General features: G+C 31.1%; 1 protein-coding gene across 1 annotated transcript; it reads left to right on the top strand.

Moving 5' to 3' along the window:
* Positions 1-4,669: 4,669 nt before the first annotated feature.
* Positions 4,670-5,945, top strand: LOC117913361 (cytosolic sulfotransferase 12-like). Its single transcript, XM_034828302.1, has one exon. It carries the CDS (start codon positions 4,745-4,747, stop codon positions 5,744-5,746), a length of 1,002 nt encoding a protein of 333 aa, XP_034684193.1. The 5' UTR covers positions 4,670-4,744; the 3' UTR covers positions 5,747-5,945.
* Positions 5,946-18,553: the final 12,608 nt, after the last annotated feature.

The following is an 18,553-nucleotide window of genomic DNA, read 5'->3' as shown; positions in this document are numbered from 1 at the left end:
GAAAGAAAGTCAAAATGTACTTTTACTGTATGAGAATGGCTTGTACTTCAGTGCGTCCACAGAAGAGGAAATAGATTTCATTCACAGAGGAAGAAGACTTATTGTTTTTTTATCTCTTAAGTTAAAGCATTATTTTTCTCAAAAAGAGAATGATGTTCCAACTTAAGAAATCGATTTTGGTTAAGTAGATTAGTCTTTCCATATTAAGCATGTCAATCTTCATTTTATGAGCTTCAAGAATATCATGATCTTTTAAATATTTTTAATTAGTTTTTCATGCTTAACACAAAATTACTCAAAAACTAAACCTTTTGATCATCAGTAAACTCATCATCACTATCACTATCACAATCATTATAATGCTCAGATTCCGTAGATGTAATGAAAGCTAAAAATTAATTGGGATCGTACCTTGCATCTTCAGAAGCTATTGAAGCACTTTGTTCAAACTCTATGTCACTCCATATTGTCTACATAAACTTTCTGATATCTTTAGGGCTAGGACAATCAACAGCGAAGTGTCTAAGACCTTCGCAATTAAAGCATTCAACTTTCTTACATTTGAAGGAACCTTTATCCTTTTCTTTGGATGATTGTTCATTAGGTCTCTTTTCTTTTCTAGATTCTTGATTTTTATAATATTTTCTATTAAATTTCATGACCTTTTTAATCCTTTTATCCATATGAGCCAATTCATTCCTAATCATGTTATATGACATTTTAATATCTTTTTACTCATTCTTAGAAGCCTTAGAGGTAAGAGTCTTTAGGCTTTGAGAACTACGTAGGGTCATCTCATATGTTTGTATAGAGCCAACAAGTTTATCAACTCTCATGGAATCAATGTCATTGTTTTTCTCTATGGCAGTAACCTTAGGTCTAAATCTCTCTAGAAGAGATCTCAATATTTTTCTAACTTTGAGTTTGGAATAGGTTCTCCAAGGTTCAAGGAAGAATTAATTATATCACTCAATTCAAAATAAAAGGTAGAAATTTTTTATTTTCATGCATCATTCTCAAACTTAGTAGCAAGCATTTGTAATTTAAATATTTTAACTACAAACATACTTTCATCAGTGACTTGAAGAATATCCCATGCTTATTTTGCACGTTTACAATTTGCTATCTTGCGAAACTCATCTAGATAAACTTCGTTAAAAATACTAAATGAAGCTCTAACATTGACTTCACTACCTTCATTATCAGTTTTGTCCCATTTGTGTTTAGGTTTCAGTTCTCCTGTTGATCTTCCTTAAGCATCAAGGATCAATGGGGGTGCCCATCCATATTCTATTGAATTATATTCCCTTTCGCCTCAAATTTTAAGGAAAAACATCATTCGATCTTTCCAATGGGAATAGTTATTCCCTTCAAAGTAGGGTAGACTATTCAAAGGGCCACCACTTTTAGATTAATCCATATTGAACTTACAAGATCAATAAAATTTGATTTTTGTCTATATGATCAATAAAAGTTGGATTTTGAATCAATCTGATCAATAAAAATTGGATTTTTAATCAATAGGATAAAGAATCAATTTTATTTTATCCCTCTTTGATACCAATTGAAAAAACGAAAGTCCAATAAGGAATATCCAAAAGGGAGGTGAATGGGTGAATTAAAAAAATTTAAATAAAGATTTATATGTTATACTCAATTTTTACCTTATGAGTTATTAAGGATTATCAATTCTTTCTATTGTAGGCAATTCAAACTAAATATCAAATAATAATCAATGAGACATAGGAGATTTTTATATGGAAAACACCCAAACTAACTGTGGAGATAAAAAATCACAAGTTCTAAGACCTACTATTCTAAATCTACTATATGAAATCAATTTACACAGATTTACCTAGCCGCTTTACCTTAAAGACCTACTCTTTAGTACCTACAACTTGATTCATGTCTACGACACATTAACCTTCAATTACTCTAATGGATCATCTCAGCCTCATTGAAGGGATGAAGCTCTTTAACTCAAGATTCAACACTTGAATCCTGTGTATGAGAGATTGGGAATGGTGTGACACTTTAGTCGTTCTCCTCAATGAAACCCTTTAAAAAATTATATGATTTCTTACTCTCAAGAGGTTATAATGAGGCATATACAAGTAAAAAGCCTAAAGAGATTCGATTTTGGAAGAGTTCTAAATTTAGTTTATGTGAAAAAAATCTCGACAAATGGGTATGACCGCTTGAGTGGTCCTAACCGCTTGAGTGGACTTACACGGCTTAAGCCATTTAACCGCTTGAGTGGTTAGTTTCTCTTTAAAAATAAATAAAAACATGTTTAACTTGAGAAAAAAATACCGATTCTCTTTATACCTTAAAGGAGCCTAATATGCCACAAGTCAAACCTCTTTAGACGTTGCTGTGACTTTTTGATTGGTCAAACAACAACCCTTGATCTTCATTGGAAAGTAAGTCATTATCTAAGCAGGACTTATTTGACTAAAATTAAATTGTAATAAATTTTCAACATATAAGCAAGATTTAATGTCCTAACAAAGGTTATTGTTCACTCAACCGAAAAGTCACAGGTAAATCTTAAAAGGTTTGGCTTGTGACAAGTTAGGTACTTAATTAAAAGATTAAATGGATCGGTATTTTTTTATTTAATTAAAAATATTCAAATAATATTTTGAAAAATGCAAGGCCGCTCGAGTAATAGAAACAATGCTTAAGCATTGGGACTACTCAAAAGCAAGACCAACACTTAAACGCCCAAGGCACTTGAGTGGTGGTAAGTGCGTTTGAGCACTTGTATAGAATCTACCAGAATAGGGAAGATTTTAAATATTTCATGCAAATTGAGTTTGGAAACTTTGAGATACCGATCCCTTAGAGCTTAGATGCTTTTATAAGCCCATTATAACCTTTTTAGAGTTGGACATTCACTGAGGGGTTTAGCTTAAATTGTCATATCATTCCTAATCTCTCAATAAGGATTCAAAGTGACACAAATTTCATATCTCTCAAAAGTTATATGTTCATGTAGATGTATTAATCATATTTTCAATGATTTGGTTAAGAAAATGGTGGATGACTTAGGGTCAAAAAATTTTCCCCCAAATATCATTATTGGGAAAAAATATTGGAATTTCCATGCAAGAGTTAAATAAAATGCATGGCATAGGCGTACAATCCTTGGGTGATAAGGAAAATAAAAAAAAAGTGGTTTAGAATTGATTAAAATAATTCACAAAGGGTAATATTGTACACCTTTGTACAATTAATACATTTCCCTTGTACAGTTAGTGTAATACTCTTGTACAATGACACAAATTTTATATCCCTCCTAAGTTATGTGTCCACGTAGGAGTGTTTAACCATATTTCCAATGGTTTAGTTGAGAAGATGGTGGATGACTTAAGATCAATTTTTTTTTCCCCAAATATCATTATTAGGGAAAGTATTGGAATTTCCATGCGGGAATCAAAATAAAGTGCATGACATATGTGTACAATTCGTGAGTGATAAGAAAATTAAAAGAATAACTCATAATCTATTATAATCTTTCACAAAGGGTAGCCTTGTACAACTTTGTACACTTAGTACATTTTCATTGTACTATTAATGTAATACAATTGCACAGTGGCGCAATAAATGAATAAATAATTTTTTTATTTTCATATAAAAAAAATAGTACTAAACAAGGTTTTCAATTTTCATTTTTAAAAATATTTTTCATTTTTTAATTAAACGTATTTTCAAAAAGAGAATATAGAAAATAAAAATTATTTTTTAAAAAATAAAAATAAAAATAAAAATTAGAAAAATATTTTAAAACCAAACTCAAATATAATCTATATAATTTTTAACTACTTGTTTTCATCTAAAATAAGTAAATATATCTTTCAACTATTTTATATAAGAAAAATTCAATCTCTACTATGTATTGATATAATTCACTTCTAAAATTAGGTCATATGAAAACATTTTAATTGAGTACTTAAAATAAAAACTCTTCATCCATCCTCTTTCTTTCTTTTTCTTTTTCTCATTTTAATAAATTTTCAGTTAATTCAAATCATTCAAAAAAATCCTTAATAAACAAATTTGTAACATTTTATGTAACATATTACTAAAAGTCATGTTCAAAAGGTTATTAAAATAAGGAAGGAAGAAAATTTAAAAAAAAAATTAAACTTTTTATTTTATAATAGTAAAAAAACTTTAAAATACTTTTTAGTATAAAAAAAATTAAAATAGTGAATATATTTATTTTAAACAGTATTTTAATCATTAAATTATTTACTTCTAAATGTAAATGATAAAAATAAATGTAAAAGATAATTTTTATTTATTTAAATTAATATTTTTTTAGAAAGTATTTTCCAAAATAGTCTTTGAATCATTAATATAATTTTTGTTTATTTATAATTTAAAAATAAAAAATAATGTTGATTTTTCAATTATTTATAAAAGAGTTTAAAAAAATAATGAAAAATCCAAAAATTGTTAAATAAGAAATAATAGTGGCAAGTGGTAGAATAAAGACAAAAATGAGTCAAGTGGGTATTTTTATCGATTACTATCTCATATTCTTATAATCAATTATGGGTGGTTGGAGGACCTTATCTTGGTTATAGGGTTGAAAACACAATTGTCCCAAAAAGAAATAAGGAAAAACAAAACAAAACAAAATGAAAAAGGGGCTTACTGAGTAGCAAAGGGACTTACTGACGAATATACTATTCGTCACCCACATAAACAAGGTGATTCTCCATTGCAGACTACCATGTCAAGCTCTCAACTCCCTCTTCCTCTTCCTGAGTATTTGCAAGAAGATGAAGTAACTCAGGAACACAGGGACTTACTGTCCTCCCTCCCCAGAGAGAAGGGTTGGGTTACATCTCATCTCTTTCAATACCAAGGCTTTTGGCATACATCCAGGCATTTGAAAGGGGTAGTGGCATGCCAACAACACTTCCAAGCTCACGATCCTGACATCCTCCTTGTCACCACTCCCAAATCAGGCACCACGTGGTTGAAGGCAATGGCCTTTGCCTTATTGAAAAGGGTTAGATTTCCTGATGCCCGACACCACCCATTGCTCACAAACAACCCTCATGAACTCGTGCCCTTCTTAGAGATTAAGCTCTATGCTGAAAGCAAGGTTCCTGATCTCACCTCATTTACTCCTCCAAGGCTCTTTTCAACTCATTTACCATTCACATCTCTGCCAGAATCTGTGAATACCTCAGGTTGCAAGCTTGTGTATCTATGTAGGAACCCCAGGGACACCTTCGTGTCATTTTGGCAGTTCACTAATAAGTTGAGACTCGAGAATATGGGGACTAATCTGCTCGAGGAGGTTTTTGATAAGTTCTGTAGGGGAGTGAGTTTGTCTGGACCCTTTTGGGACCATGTGTTGGGTTATTGGAAGGAAAGTTTGGAAAAGCCTGAGAAGATACTTTTCTTGAAGTATGAGGAGATGAAAGCACAACCCCATGTTCAGTTAAGGAGACTGGCTGAGTTCTTGGGGTGCCCATTTTGCCCAGAGGAAGAAACCAGATGTGTGGTGGATGAGATATTACAGCTGTGCAGCTTTGAGAACTTGAGCAATTTGGAGGTGAATAAGAATGGGAAACTGTCATCAGGGGAGGAACACAGCGCATTCTTTAGACGAGGTCAAGTTGGAGATTGGGTGAACTATTTGACAGCTGAGATGCTTGATAGATTAGATCATATAACTGAAGAGAAGCTCCATGGTTCTGGTTTAAAATTTGAGGTATCTTAAGTTGTATTATTTTGCTCCTCTTTTGCAAGAATGTGTATTTTGACATTGTTTTGGCCCTTCAGTGTCGTTTATCTGAGTAGCACGTCTACTTGGTTTTTCATTTTCATGTTTATTTGATGATGATGGAGGCTATGACATTGGTTTCATGTTTAGCTTTAAGAGAATATGACATTGGTATCTCAAGTTGTAAATTGACTTATGTACGATTATACTTGACAACATTTAATTGCCATAATGGCATTTTTCGAACTCTGAATTTTTGGACAGCATTAATGGAACATTTGAACTTGAATCTAAAAGAAAGTTAGGTGGTGTTTTATGTTTTTTTATTTTTTATTTTTTTTCAGCCTCAAATATAAATATATCTGAATTTAACTTAAATTTGAATATAACTTATTACCATTAAGTTTTTAGGTTGTTTATTTATTTTATTAATATTTGAATGTCGTTATTAAGTATTAAGTTATTTGTTTTTATTCATATTTGAATATGAAATTATTTTGATAAAATTAAATATTATTTTTATTTTTATTTGAAAACTAATAATTGAAAAAAGATATAATTTTAACATATTTCTAAAATATTATAATTTATTCTCATAATTAAAATTTTATAATAGTTAATTATGTGATTAGTTAAAAATTAGTAATAAAATAATAATTGGGGTTTCTAGTTATATCTAGTAGCTAAAAAAAGTTGTGAATTTTTAAATTAATAGTTATTTGGATCTGCTTATATTCAGATTTACAGAATTGTGATTGAAATATATATTTCATTATTATGATTAATTCATAATTTTCATATTTTTAATTTAGGAAATAGTATGAAATCCTAATTTTATTTTTTTATTTTTCAAATTAACTAGAGTTGTTCATTTTGGTGGATACTTAGATGAGTTTGAATTATATTGTTTAATTCTAATTAAGGAAAATCATTGAAATTAATGATATTTTATTTCGATTTTATTATATGATATTTTGAAAATTCATAGTAAATTTATTTATAATTCAAATTTGTGATTTTATTGTCATTTTCAATATTTGTGAAACATCAAATCTAATTTGATTGACCATTAGATGAATTATAAGGTAAAATCTGAGGTTGCATGGGGAACAATTTGGTTTGGTTTTGGAATTTCGTAAATTCACTTTAGATTATTATTTTTATCTAAATTAAATTATTTTTATATTGTTCGTTTTTTTAAAAAGTAAAAATTCATAATAAAATTTAAATATATTTTTCTTAAGAAATAAGTGAAAAATGGATAAAAACAATATCTACTTCAGTTATAGTCAGTTTTTTTCCTTGATACGACAAATTCACTAATTTAATGTGAATTTATTTTCATCCAAATTAGATAAATTTGTCGTAGTTTAATTTAATTGTAAGGTAAAAGTTATTCAAAAATAAATTCGATTTCATTTATATGAGAAATTGGGTGTAACTATCATAAAAAATTCAATGCTAAGGGGTGTAGTGGAAGTGAACAAGTTATTTATTTATTTATTTTGTTAAAATCAATGTAACATCTCAGCCTTTTAGATAGGATTAAAAAAAAATTTGAAAAAAAAATAAATCAAATTAAATTAAATACAATTATGTAGAGAAAACAAAAAGAATTTAATTAAATTAGCAAGGATTGTGGATAGCAAAGTTTGGAGAAAATGTAAGGAATAAAAATAACTTTTTTGAGGAAAGTTAACAGAGTGGACTAAAGTATTATATTAAATTATAATAATTAAAGACTTTTTCTATATAAAATTTCTTTAAATTTTCCTAATTCTTATAGTTGATTTAATTTATCTTAAATCATAATTCTCATAATTTTAAAATATTAAAATTTCAACCTTAATTTAAGTAATTAAAAGTAACTAGAAAAATGAAGATCCTAGTTAATAAATTTAAAGTGAGTAATTTTAGGGAACACTTGCACGCTTAGAAAGTGTAGAGATTTTAAGGTCATTCCTATTATTCCTATATCAATTAGGGGTTTTTTTGGTACTCCATGAAGATACAGAGGACATAAGAGTAAATTTATAAATCCCTCAAAAATAAATAAAAGAAAATTCATCATTTCTCTTCATTTTCCATAGGGTTTCTTCTTCTTCTTCAAAAAGTTGTTGAGAGAAAATGATATAAAAATCTAACACAAACATAAAAGCCATGTTTGGTTCTCATAAAATTTAAGGGAAAATATGAGAGAAATAAAATAGAAATGAGTTAAAAATATGAGGAAAGAAAAAGTGAAGGAAAATAAAAAATGAATAAATGTTATTTTTAAGGGAATTAATCATTAACCTACTCATTTGAGATTCAAATTTCTATAAGAACTTAGTATAACACCTATACTAAATGTATCATGTTTTCTTATAGTGTGTGCTTAGTGATGGGTTTTTAGGAGATGTTGCTTGGTTAGAGGTTTCATCTTTACTTTTAACAAACACAATTTCTCTACTAGAGAGAGTTTCATCTTTATTAATGTACCTCAAACCTCTTTTATTACCATGGCTTTTACAATTATCAAGTATTTCCTTAAGCATTTGGCTTCAGGGTGAAAGATCTCATTTACTTATTACTTTTCATCCCTTGAGTGAAAGCATTATTCTTCTAAGGAAAGAATGATGTTCAGACTCAAGATATCTAATTTTTTCAAGAAGATTAGTCCTCTCTTCTTTTAGTACATCAATCTTGGTCCCCATCCATATTCCTCTGAATTTCATACCCATTCACCTTGCATTTTAAGAAAAAAACTTCATTCGGGCTTTCTAGTGGGAATAGTTACTCCCATCGATTAAGATGCACTATTCAAAAGAGCCCTAGTTTTTTATTGTTCCATATTGGACTTATAAGATCAATAAAAATTGTTATTTGAATGTTGTTTTTTGCTGTGGTTCATGCCATGGATGGATGATGCAATTTTGAAGCATAACTTTTGAATAAGAAAAGGGTTTTCAATTATTTATGCTTGATTTTTCTTGTATTTGGTTGATTTTTCTTGTATAGCTTTCTATGTTTGAATATTGTTCATGTGATATTCAAGTTATACTTCTTATACAAGTGGGGTTTATCATGTTTGAAGAATGGAAGAGGCTCACAGTATATATACTAGCTTGATCATACAAACAATATTTTGTCTTAACATCATACTTTAAATATATTATGCTTTTGTTTATTGTTTTAAATGGAACATAATGAAGGATTTGAATTGCATAAAATTGTAAATGAAAGAAAAATTTGACTAACTGGGATTGACAAAAGGATAACTTTTTGATTGATCGGCTAATGGAGCAAATGCACGAAGGACAAAAGATGTGATGAACTTTTACCAAGACAACTCATACAATAAAAGCTTAGAAAATTATAAAAAAAATTATTTAAGTTGTAACTCTAAGCACTTAAAAAATAGAATGATTTTTTTTTCTTTTTTTAGGATGTTGCTCAAGAAGTTTTACATAGTGGTAAGAAGATTTGTTTTCAATCAATTAACCCAAATGATCGAAACTATCATGGATGTGTGGCCTACTTACACTAACATCGTCTTATAATTATTTTCTTTTCCATTTTTGTTTATTGTTGTTCATATTTAAATAATTTGTTTCATGTCGTCAAACCATAGTGTACGGATCTTTCATTTATAGGATCTTTTGTTCTCATAACAAAGGAATTCCTTTTATTTAGAGGTTGATGAAATTTATAAAATATAGTATTAACTTTAGAAAAATTTGTTCAATATAAGTTACCTTTGCGGGAAATTGGACCTCCATGCTTTACTAAAGCCTAGATATAATAGGTCGAAAATGAGCGATATTCATGCTTAAGTTCTAGTCAATCATATTTAAAAATGCATTTGGCCGCTGTTCACAGCCGCTTAATTCATTAAGATACTTTCCCAAAAAAATTTCAGATCTAATAATGCTGCTTGCCAACAATTTGCACCATCAATACAATAATAATAACGATATCGATGAGTTGTCATTTTCTGGCGTTAAATGATTGAACTCAGCATCTAATGACAATAAATAAATACCAATGAGTTGTCTTCGCTTGGTGGCACTTGAACCGATCCACAATTTAAAATTCATTTAAAGTTGGCTTGAACGTCTGAGCTGCAATCATCATAGCTTGAACCTGCTGTTCAATTTTTAATTGTAAGCAAAGCGGTGTCATGCACGATTTGAGATGAAGTGGTTGCCCCAGAGCCTATACAAACCTGTCACTTGTGCTGCTCATATGTTACTGGCCATAAAACAAGGAGACACAGCGGAAGGCGCATCCTCATGTCAAGCTCTCAACCTCCCATCCCTGCTCCCCAGGATTTGCAAGAAGATGGGCTCACTCAAGAATGCAGGGACTTACTCTCCTCCCTCCCTACAGAAGAAGGATGGCTTTTTGATGTCTATCAATACCAAGGTTTTTGGTTTCCGTCAAGGCAGATACAAGCAGTGCTGGCCAGCCAACAGCGTTTCCGAGCTTAGGACACCGACATCCTCCTTGTCACCACTCCCAAATCAGGCACCACCTGGCTGAAAGCAATGGTGTTCGCGTTGGTGAATCGGGTCAAGTTTCCGGACATGCAAGACCACCACCCCTTGCTCACAAGCAACCCTCGTGAACTCGTGCCCTTACTTTGAGCATTTCCAACCCTCATGATGTCATAGAATACAGTTTAATTTAAAGCCTAAAATGTTAAATAAAAATTAAAATAAATAAATAAACAAGAAAACCAACAAATAAAATAAAATAAAAACCAAACAAACAAACAAACTTATGTATAACGTGGAGCTTTAAATTATATGGTCTTATATGATCATCATTAAGGGCGTCGAAATGGCACGAAACAGATAAAATGTAAAATTTATTTTACATTTGGCTATATTTTTTATTTTTTATTTTTAAAATTAGAAACTCTTAGACTTGTGTGTTCTTATTCAAAATATTTTCCAATTTTTAAAAAAATTGAGAATATGAAAAATTTTATTTCCTCAAGTTTAATATTAATTTTCCCAACTGTTTTTTTTTTTTTTAAATGATATGTATGTACCTTTTTTTTTTATAAGAATTTCTACATCTTTTATTAAAATTTTTATTTTTAAATTTGAAAAATAGAAAATGTATACAGGTGAAAGGTGACAGTCATTCTAGAAGAAAATTGATATAAGAAACCAAACCCACTTCTCCAGCCACTTGATTGAAGTTTCCCAAAAATTTCCGAATATTTTTGCAGGGCTACTTATAAAATTTCAATCGAAATTTTGGTAAATTTATTGTTATTTTTCTGAGGGGAAAAATAGCTTCTTTACCATGCAGCTAGGCTATATTGCCCTTATTATTGATATTTGCTTTTGTTATATTTAAGTACCCCTCTAATATATCTATGCATAATTAAATATTAAAATAAATTTTTGACATATATACAAACTAACTTTAGTAAACAAATTATTTAATTATTTTATCTCTAAATTTGATTTATTTGATTATTAAAAATATCATCATGGTAAATTTTTTTTTCATAAGTCTTTTTTATATCTTTTGTACAATAAAGAAAACATAATATTGAAAATAAAATTACAAATAATTTTTGATAAAAAAATAATTATATATATACTATCATTTCTTTTATATCTTGAATACATGCAAATTAATTAGATACATGAAATGTTGCTTTAACTTTTAAGGAATAAGAAAAAATCAGTTTTCATGCATATTTCAAAAATAATATTTAAATATTTGATAATTTATATTGTTGCCTTATTATCAACTAACAAACATTTGTGAGATCAAATAAGGATATTAAAATTTTACATATTTTGATATAAAATCATTTTTTATTAAATAAGTACCCATTTGGATAGATTTCCCTCTTTTTTTACTTTTAAAATAAAAAAAATAATACCTATTACATTTTACATAAGATAGACTTACATTGAGAAATTAGTGGTTTTTAAAACTGTTTGAAATTTTGGGCTATTAAATTTTACTCTGCTCATATTCTAAATTTTTAAAAATGAATTTTAGAGATTAAATGTAAATTTATGCTTCTTGTAAAAGATTTTCTATTTTCGTATAGAAACTTTTTATATTAAGAACAACAAATAGGAAATATATCCAAAGGCATTGTAGAAGTAATACTCTCATTTTCCTATTTTATTTTTATTCAATTAATATATTTATAATAACTAGTTTTTTTTAAAATAACAAGAATCTTAAAAGGTAATGAAGTAGATGGATGAGAGAGAAAAATAGATCAAATAAGTATGAAAGGAAATTATTTGAAGATACAATGGGCAATAAAATAAAATATCATGATTCTTGGAAAATAAATTAAAAGATTTTTTTAGAAAAGCATTATTGTAAAAAGTTACTTTGATGGACCTAAATGTTGGGCTTTGTGGAGCATAGTTTTGTTTGATCCGGTTTGACGACCCGACTTGAGAAAAAATTTTGGGTCCATTTAGCCCATTGTGGAACCGCATTTTGGAATTAAGGTTTTTTAGTGTGGTGTGGTTGTCGTGTTATATATAGAGAGAAAAATATTGAAACTGTGTAATACTTTGTATTATTCCTTGATAATAGTGATATCCTTACAATTCCGTGGATGTAGGCAAATTGTCGAACCACATAAATACTGTCTTGTGTGTGTGATTGTTTTTCTTTGGAGTGTGTTTTCTCTTTTTTTTTTTTTTTTTTTTTTTTTTTTTTTTTTTTTTTTTTTTTGTTTCTCACGGGTTGGGAATTTGACTTAATTCCCTTCAACTGGTATTAAAGCCTAGGGTTAGGTTTGAGTGGGAGCAATGGCAGAGGAAACATGAAAGGTGTCTGGAATAGAAAAGTTTGATGGCACAAACTTTGCGTATTGGAGGATGCATATTGAAGATTATCTCTATGGGAGAAAATTGCATCCGCCTCTTTTGGGGACAAAACCTGAGAGTATGAAGGTTGAGGAATGGGCACTTCTTGACAAATAGGTTCTAGGAGTTATTAGGTTAACTTTGTCTAAGTCTATTGCACACAATGTTGTAAAGGAGAAGACCATAACAGATCTGATGAAGGCTTTGTCCGATATGTATGAAAAGTCGTATGCAAACAATAAGGTGCATCTGATGAAGAAATTGTTCAATTTGAAGATGACAGAGAATGCATCAGTAGCACATCTTAATGAATTTAATATAATCACAAATCAATTGTCGTCTATAGAAATTGATTTTGATGATGAGATTCGTGCTCTGATTGTCTTGGCTTATTTGTCAAATAGTTGGGAGGCAATGAGGATGGTAGTAAGCAATTCTACGGGAAAGGAAAAGCTCAAGTACAATGATATATGAGATTTAATTCTGGCTGAGGAGACTCGCTGAAGAGATGCAGGCGAAACCTTAAGATCTGGTTTTACCCTAATGCTTGAGACAAGAGGCAGAGGTAATGACAAAAATTCAAACTGGGGTAGATCAAAATCCAAGAATTCTAATATGAACAGAAGCAAATCTAGATCAAGCCAACAAGTACAATGTTGGAACTGTGGGAAAACAGATCACTTTAGAAGGCAATGCAAAAGTCCTAAAAAGAAGAATGAAGATGATTCTGCTAATGTTGTAACAGAAGAGGTACAGGATGCATTACTTCTTGCAGTAGACAGTCCACTTGATGATTGGGTTTGGATTCAGGAGCTTCGTTTCATACCATTCCACACCAAGAAATCATACAGAATTATGCTACAGGTGATTTTGGTAAGGTGTATTTGGCTAATGGTTCAGCCTTGGATGTTGTGGGTCTGGGAGACGTCCGGATATCATTGCCCAATGGATCTGTTTGGTTACTGGAGAAGGTTCGACATATTCCTGACCTGAGGAGGAATCTGATTTCTGTTGGACAACTTGATGATAAAGGACATGCAATACTATTTGTTGGTGGTACTTGGAAGGTTACAAGGGGAGCTAGGGTATTGACTCATTAAAAGAAGATTGGTACTCTGTATATGACCTCATGTCCAAGAGACACAATTGCAGTTTCTGATGCAAGTACTGATACAAGCCTATGGCACCGCAAACTTGGTCACATGAGTGAGAAAGGGATGAAGATTCTGTTGTCAAAAGGAAAACTACCAAAATTGAAGTCCATTGATTTTGACATGTGTGAAAGTTGCATCTTACGAAAGCAAAAAATGGTGAGCTTTTTGGAATGAAGGTTGGATCAAACCTATGATAGCATTTTCCAGCTACATGCCCAATTTTACCACACAACTGGCATTGTGGCTTCCATTGTTGCCTACCACTTCTTCTATTTCCTTGATTATGTGTGTCATAAGTAGGATTGAAATTTTGAGATCTGTAATTACTTTGTCCAGTAAAATTGCATTGAAAACCACCTTATCCTCCATTAAACATTTTATGGGGCTGTTGATTGTTAGCTATCTTCGCCATATTCACTTGATTTGTTAAATCAAGCTCCTTAGAATGTTTTTCAATCCTGCTTTCTTGTGCTAACAACAATGATTCAATCTCTGCAACTGTATACGGATCATTTCTTGAATTCACCAAAACAACAAATGTATCGTACTCAGAAGACAATCCATCAAAGATTGCATCTATATGATCTTTGGTTGTAACAACATATCCAATAGAAGCTAGCTAATCAATTAGGGATTTAATCTTTAACAAATAATCATTTACTGATATATCACCCTTCTTTGTGTTATGGAGTCTAGTCTTGAACTGAGATATCTTACCTTTGGTTTGTGAGGGAAAGAACACCTCAAGAGTTTTCCAAATCTGATGTGAAGTTTCACACCCAACCATTCATGTGAGCATCACTTCTGTCATTGAAGAAAGTAGCTATGAAAAGAGCAGTTGATCTTGTTGTTCCCTGTCAAGATACTTTGGATTTATCTTCCCTTGAACACAATCTCCAACCGTAAGAAACCTTTCTGGTGGATTTTCATTTTCCAGAATAAATTTTTGTAGTTTGTGACCTCGTATTGCAACTCCAACTTGTTGTTTCCAAAAAAGAAAATTGATATCATCTAATTTGATTGACAACGAGTGTGTGAATACAACTGGAACAAATTTCGCCATGAAAGGAGAGCTCTCTAACAAAGAAAAAAATGAATTCTCTCCAGCCATTTAGAATGGCTCTGATACCATACTAGAATTGATAAAATGGGTATTTCATATTGATGAGAAAACAAAGTTTACAACTTAAATAACTCTCTCTGTATCTAACTACTTCTAATAATGTGTAACTAACAGGTAAACAATATGTAACTAATTTTATAACCAGATAACAATAACCTACTATCTCTTCACAACCTGTTATCTCTTCACAAAACCAACCTGCAAGTGCACATGGTTGGGATTTTCCTAGTACGAAAGGTTGGAATGATGTTGAAAGGCAATCTTAATGGAGCTAGAGAGGATCCACTGTGAAAAATGATTAAAGTGAAAATTCACATGGTTAGGGCTATCATCCTTGATTTCTTCCCTTCAATAATAATCCAAAAGATATGATTGTTTGATTTTTGTTTGGCATATCAGTTTGCTTTATGATTTATATGAGATTGTTTTACACTTCTTGTTGAGCTAACCTCGTTTTCTATATAAGCACGGGTGCTTGCTACCTAGGTATGCTTTCTATCTTCCCATTTCAAAATTCCATGAATATGTATGTCATTAAGAACTATATAATTGTTAGATATTAACCTTGGGTGCCTTGATGTTCATTTGATTTCCTCTAATAAAATGCATGTTGAGTGATATAATACTTGAACTAACTTTGGTGTTTTGCCCAACATTTAAGTTGCAGATCCAAGTAAGCATCTTATTTTTTCTTTATGATTGTGGTTTGAATCTTTGTTTGGCATACTAGGGTTAGCAAACTTTCGAAATTACCTTAACCTATCTTACTATTCATAATCAATTAATTAATTGTCATATTTCCCTCAACTCAATTAGTAGAGACCATCTTAGGGCTTAGAGGGGTGCTACTTATTTTAGGCACCTTCCCAATAAGTAACATGATCATTAGACCCAGACTAAAGTTTTCCTCAGACAACTTTTTCAAGAGTTAGGAGTCATTTTAGGGGTTTTGTTCTTACTTGATTTCCCCTTTTAGAAGCTAACTTTAAATCATTTTAAGTTCAAAAACAAATCTAATTCCCTTTATACCTCGAGGGAGCCTAAATTGTTACAAGTTAAACATTTTTAGACGTACCTATGACTTTCCAATTTGACGAACATCAACTCTTGATCTTCAATAGAGAGCAAGTCATTATCTAAAAGAATTCTAAGGTCAAACAAAAAAAAGGAACAAAATTGTCAACATACAAATAAGACTTAATGTCCTAACATAGTTGAAGCGTAAAACTACACAGTATAAGTAGTTAAACTCGGTTCATTATGCAATATTTAAAGTTTCTACTATTTTTTTTCCTCTTGCTACATAGTCTAGAAAAGTTTTTTTATGGTTTTCTTGTCTTTTATGTCATTATACTTTTTTCTATATAAAAAAGAATTAAGGGCATTTATATATCTTGCATTGATCAAACATTATTAAAGTAAAATGGATTATTTTGGTTTGGTATAATTATGATTTGGAATAATCATTTTGGTATGGTATAATTGTGATTTAGAAGGCATGAAATCCAGATTGTGGCACGAAATTGGTCTGCATACAGTGTAAATAACAAAACAATCAACAATTTCTTAGAATAGATTTTTTTATTCTATGTAGAAAGCCCTCATATCACCAAAAGTTGTATGTACAAAGAAATAGAGAAATACAAAGAAACAAAGGTTGTAGAAACAATGATTAATGTTTCGAATCCTCTTGTTTTGCATCACTTGGGCCATTCGAGAATTGTTTTTGTCTCCAAACTCCTTGAAGGTTACAACTATGGGCAATGGAGTCGTGTCATGCATATAAGTCTTAGTGCAAAGAATAAGATCAAATTCATCAATGGATCCATTGAGGCACTAGCATCTATAGATCCAAAGTTTCCCATTTGGCGGTGATGCAATGACATGGTGTTTTCATGAATCCTGAACTCAATCCATCCTTGGCATAGTCAGCAGTGTTATCTATCTCGAGACAGTTGCCGAAGTTTGGAATGATCTCAAAGAGAGATTCTCATAGGGAAATGACTCCATAATTTGTCAGATTCGATAAGAAATTATTGAACATCAATAGGAATAGCAATCTTTTTTTTTTTTTTTTTTTATTGCACCAAAATGATAGCACTTTGGGATGAACTAAATTTATACCTTAATCCCCTAGCTTACACTTATGGTGGGCTAAATGACCTTGCCAAACAAAAAGAAAATGAAAGGGTCATGCAATTCCTTATGGGACTAACCGAATTCTATGCCACTGTATGAGGATCAATTTTGATGATGAGTCCTCTACTAAACACGCGCAAGGCCCATGCTTCAGTGCATCAACAAGAAAGACAAGTTGATGTGGCCTCGCAATGCAAGCCTAATACTGACCATCATGCAATGCAACTGACTCATTTGCAACAGATGATACAACTCGCCCAAACAATTTGACCTTCCACGATGCAAGAGGGACTCCAAGAAAGCAACTCAAGTGTAGCTATTGCAATCAAAATGGCCACCTTGTTGATCATTGTTTTTATTTGCTTGGGTGTTCATTTGGTCACAAATTGCATGACAAGAATGTGAAGCTAAAGAAACCAGTTGCACACAACATTCATACTAATACAATGGAACCAATCAAAGGACCAACTATAAGGACGGTTTCATTTATCACTAAAGAGTATGATCAACTCATGGCCTTGTTTTGAAAAGAGAATGGTAATAACCAATATTTCACAAATACTATAGGTATAACCACATCCAGTTGCAATAATACTCAATATGGTTCACATTCAACTTTAAATTGGATTGTGGATAGCAGTGTGATCAATCACATACCTAAGTCACCATTGTCACCAAATAAATTGGATATTAATCATGATTTTGTCGACTAATGATGGTCAAGTTGAAATCAAGTCGACTCGGTCTATTGAGTTATCATCTAATTTGATTCTTAATGGGACAACATGGTCCAAAATTTCGAGCTAATTTGTTGTCAGTTAGCAAGCTCACTCAAGCATTGAAATGTAATGTGACATTTTACCCTGATTTTTGTGTGGTTCAAGACATGCCTTTCACTTTCAAGCAAATTTACCTATAGAGTTTTGGGGAGATAGTGTCCAAACAATTTACTATCTCATTTATCATCTACCTACACCCTTGTTGTCTCACAGGTCACCATATGAAATTTTACATGGAAAGTCACCCACTTACTCTCACATTCAAATTTTTGGATGTTTATTCCATGCAACCAACCTCACACCCATGCACAAATTTAACATGCGTGCCCATTAGTGCATTTTTGTTGGCTATCCCCTTGGCCAAAAAGGATTTCGTGTATATGATCTTGATACTAAGAAATTTTTCACCTCTTAGGATGTTTTTCATGAGCACATGTTTCCTTTTTCTACCTCACCACTCAAAAATCAATATGATTATCCTGTTTCACCTAAACCTCTTGATGAAGTCACAACCACTACTCCCTCAGCCATGATTGACTCTCTTGATTCTCTCTCATCACTTTCCTAAGTCGAACCATCATCCTCTATGGAAATTTCCATTCCTATTGAATCCACACAAATCACCACAACATTAGCCCCCTCTTTGTCATTCTACTCTATCCACCAAGGCCCCAACTCATCTTAGAGACTATCAAGTCAACCATGCCTTGTTGTTTAACTAGGGAGTATTCACTCCTTCCACGTCCAGTACATGGTACATTCTC

This window comes from Vitis riparia, chromosome 4 (assembly GCF_004353265.1).
Source record: "Vitis riparia cultivar Riparia Gloire de Montpellier isolate 1030 chromosome 4, EGFV_Vit.rip_1.0, whole genome shotgun sequence".
Lineage (NCBI taxonomy): Eukaryota > Viridiplantae > Streptophyta > Magnoliopsida > Vitales > Vitaceae > Vitis > Vitis riparia.
Note: the sequence above shows the minus strand (reverse complement) of the source record. Positions and strands in the feature narration are given on the sequence as shown.

Bases quoted from the DNA above. Each gene is read 5' to 3' on its own strand.
- LOC117913361 (XM_034828302.1), top strand. From the start codon at position 4,745: ATGTCAAGCTCTCAACTCCCTCTTCCTCTTCCTGAGTATTTGCAAGAA.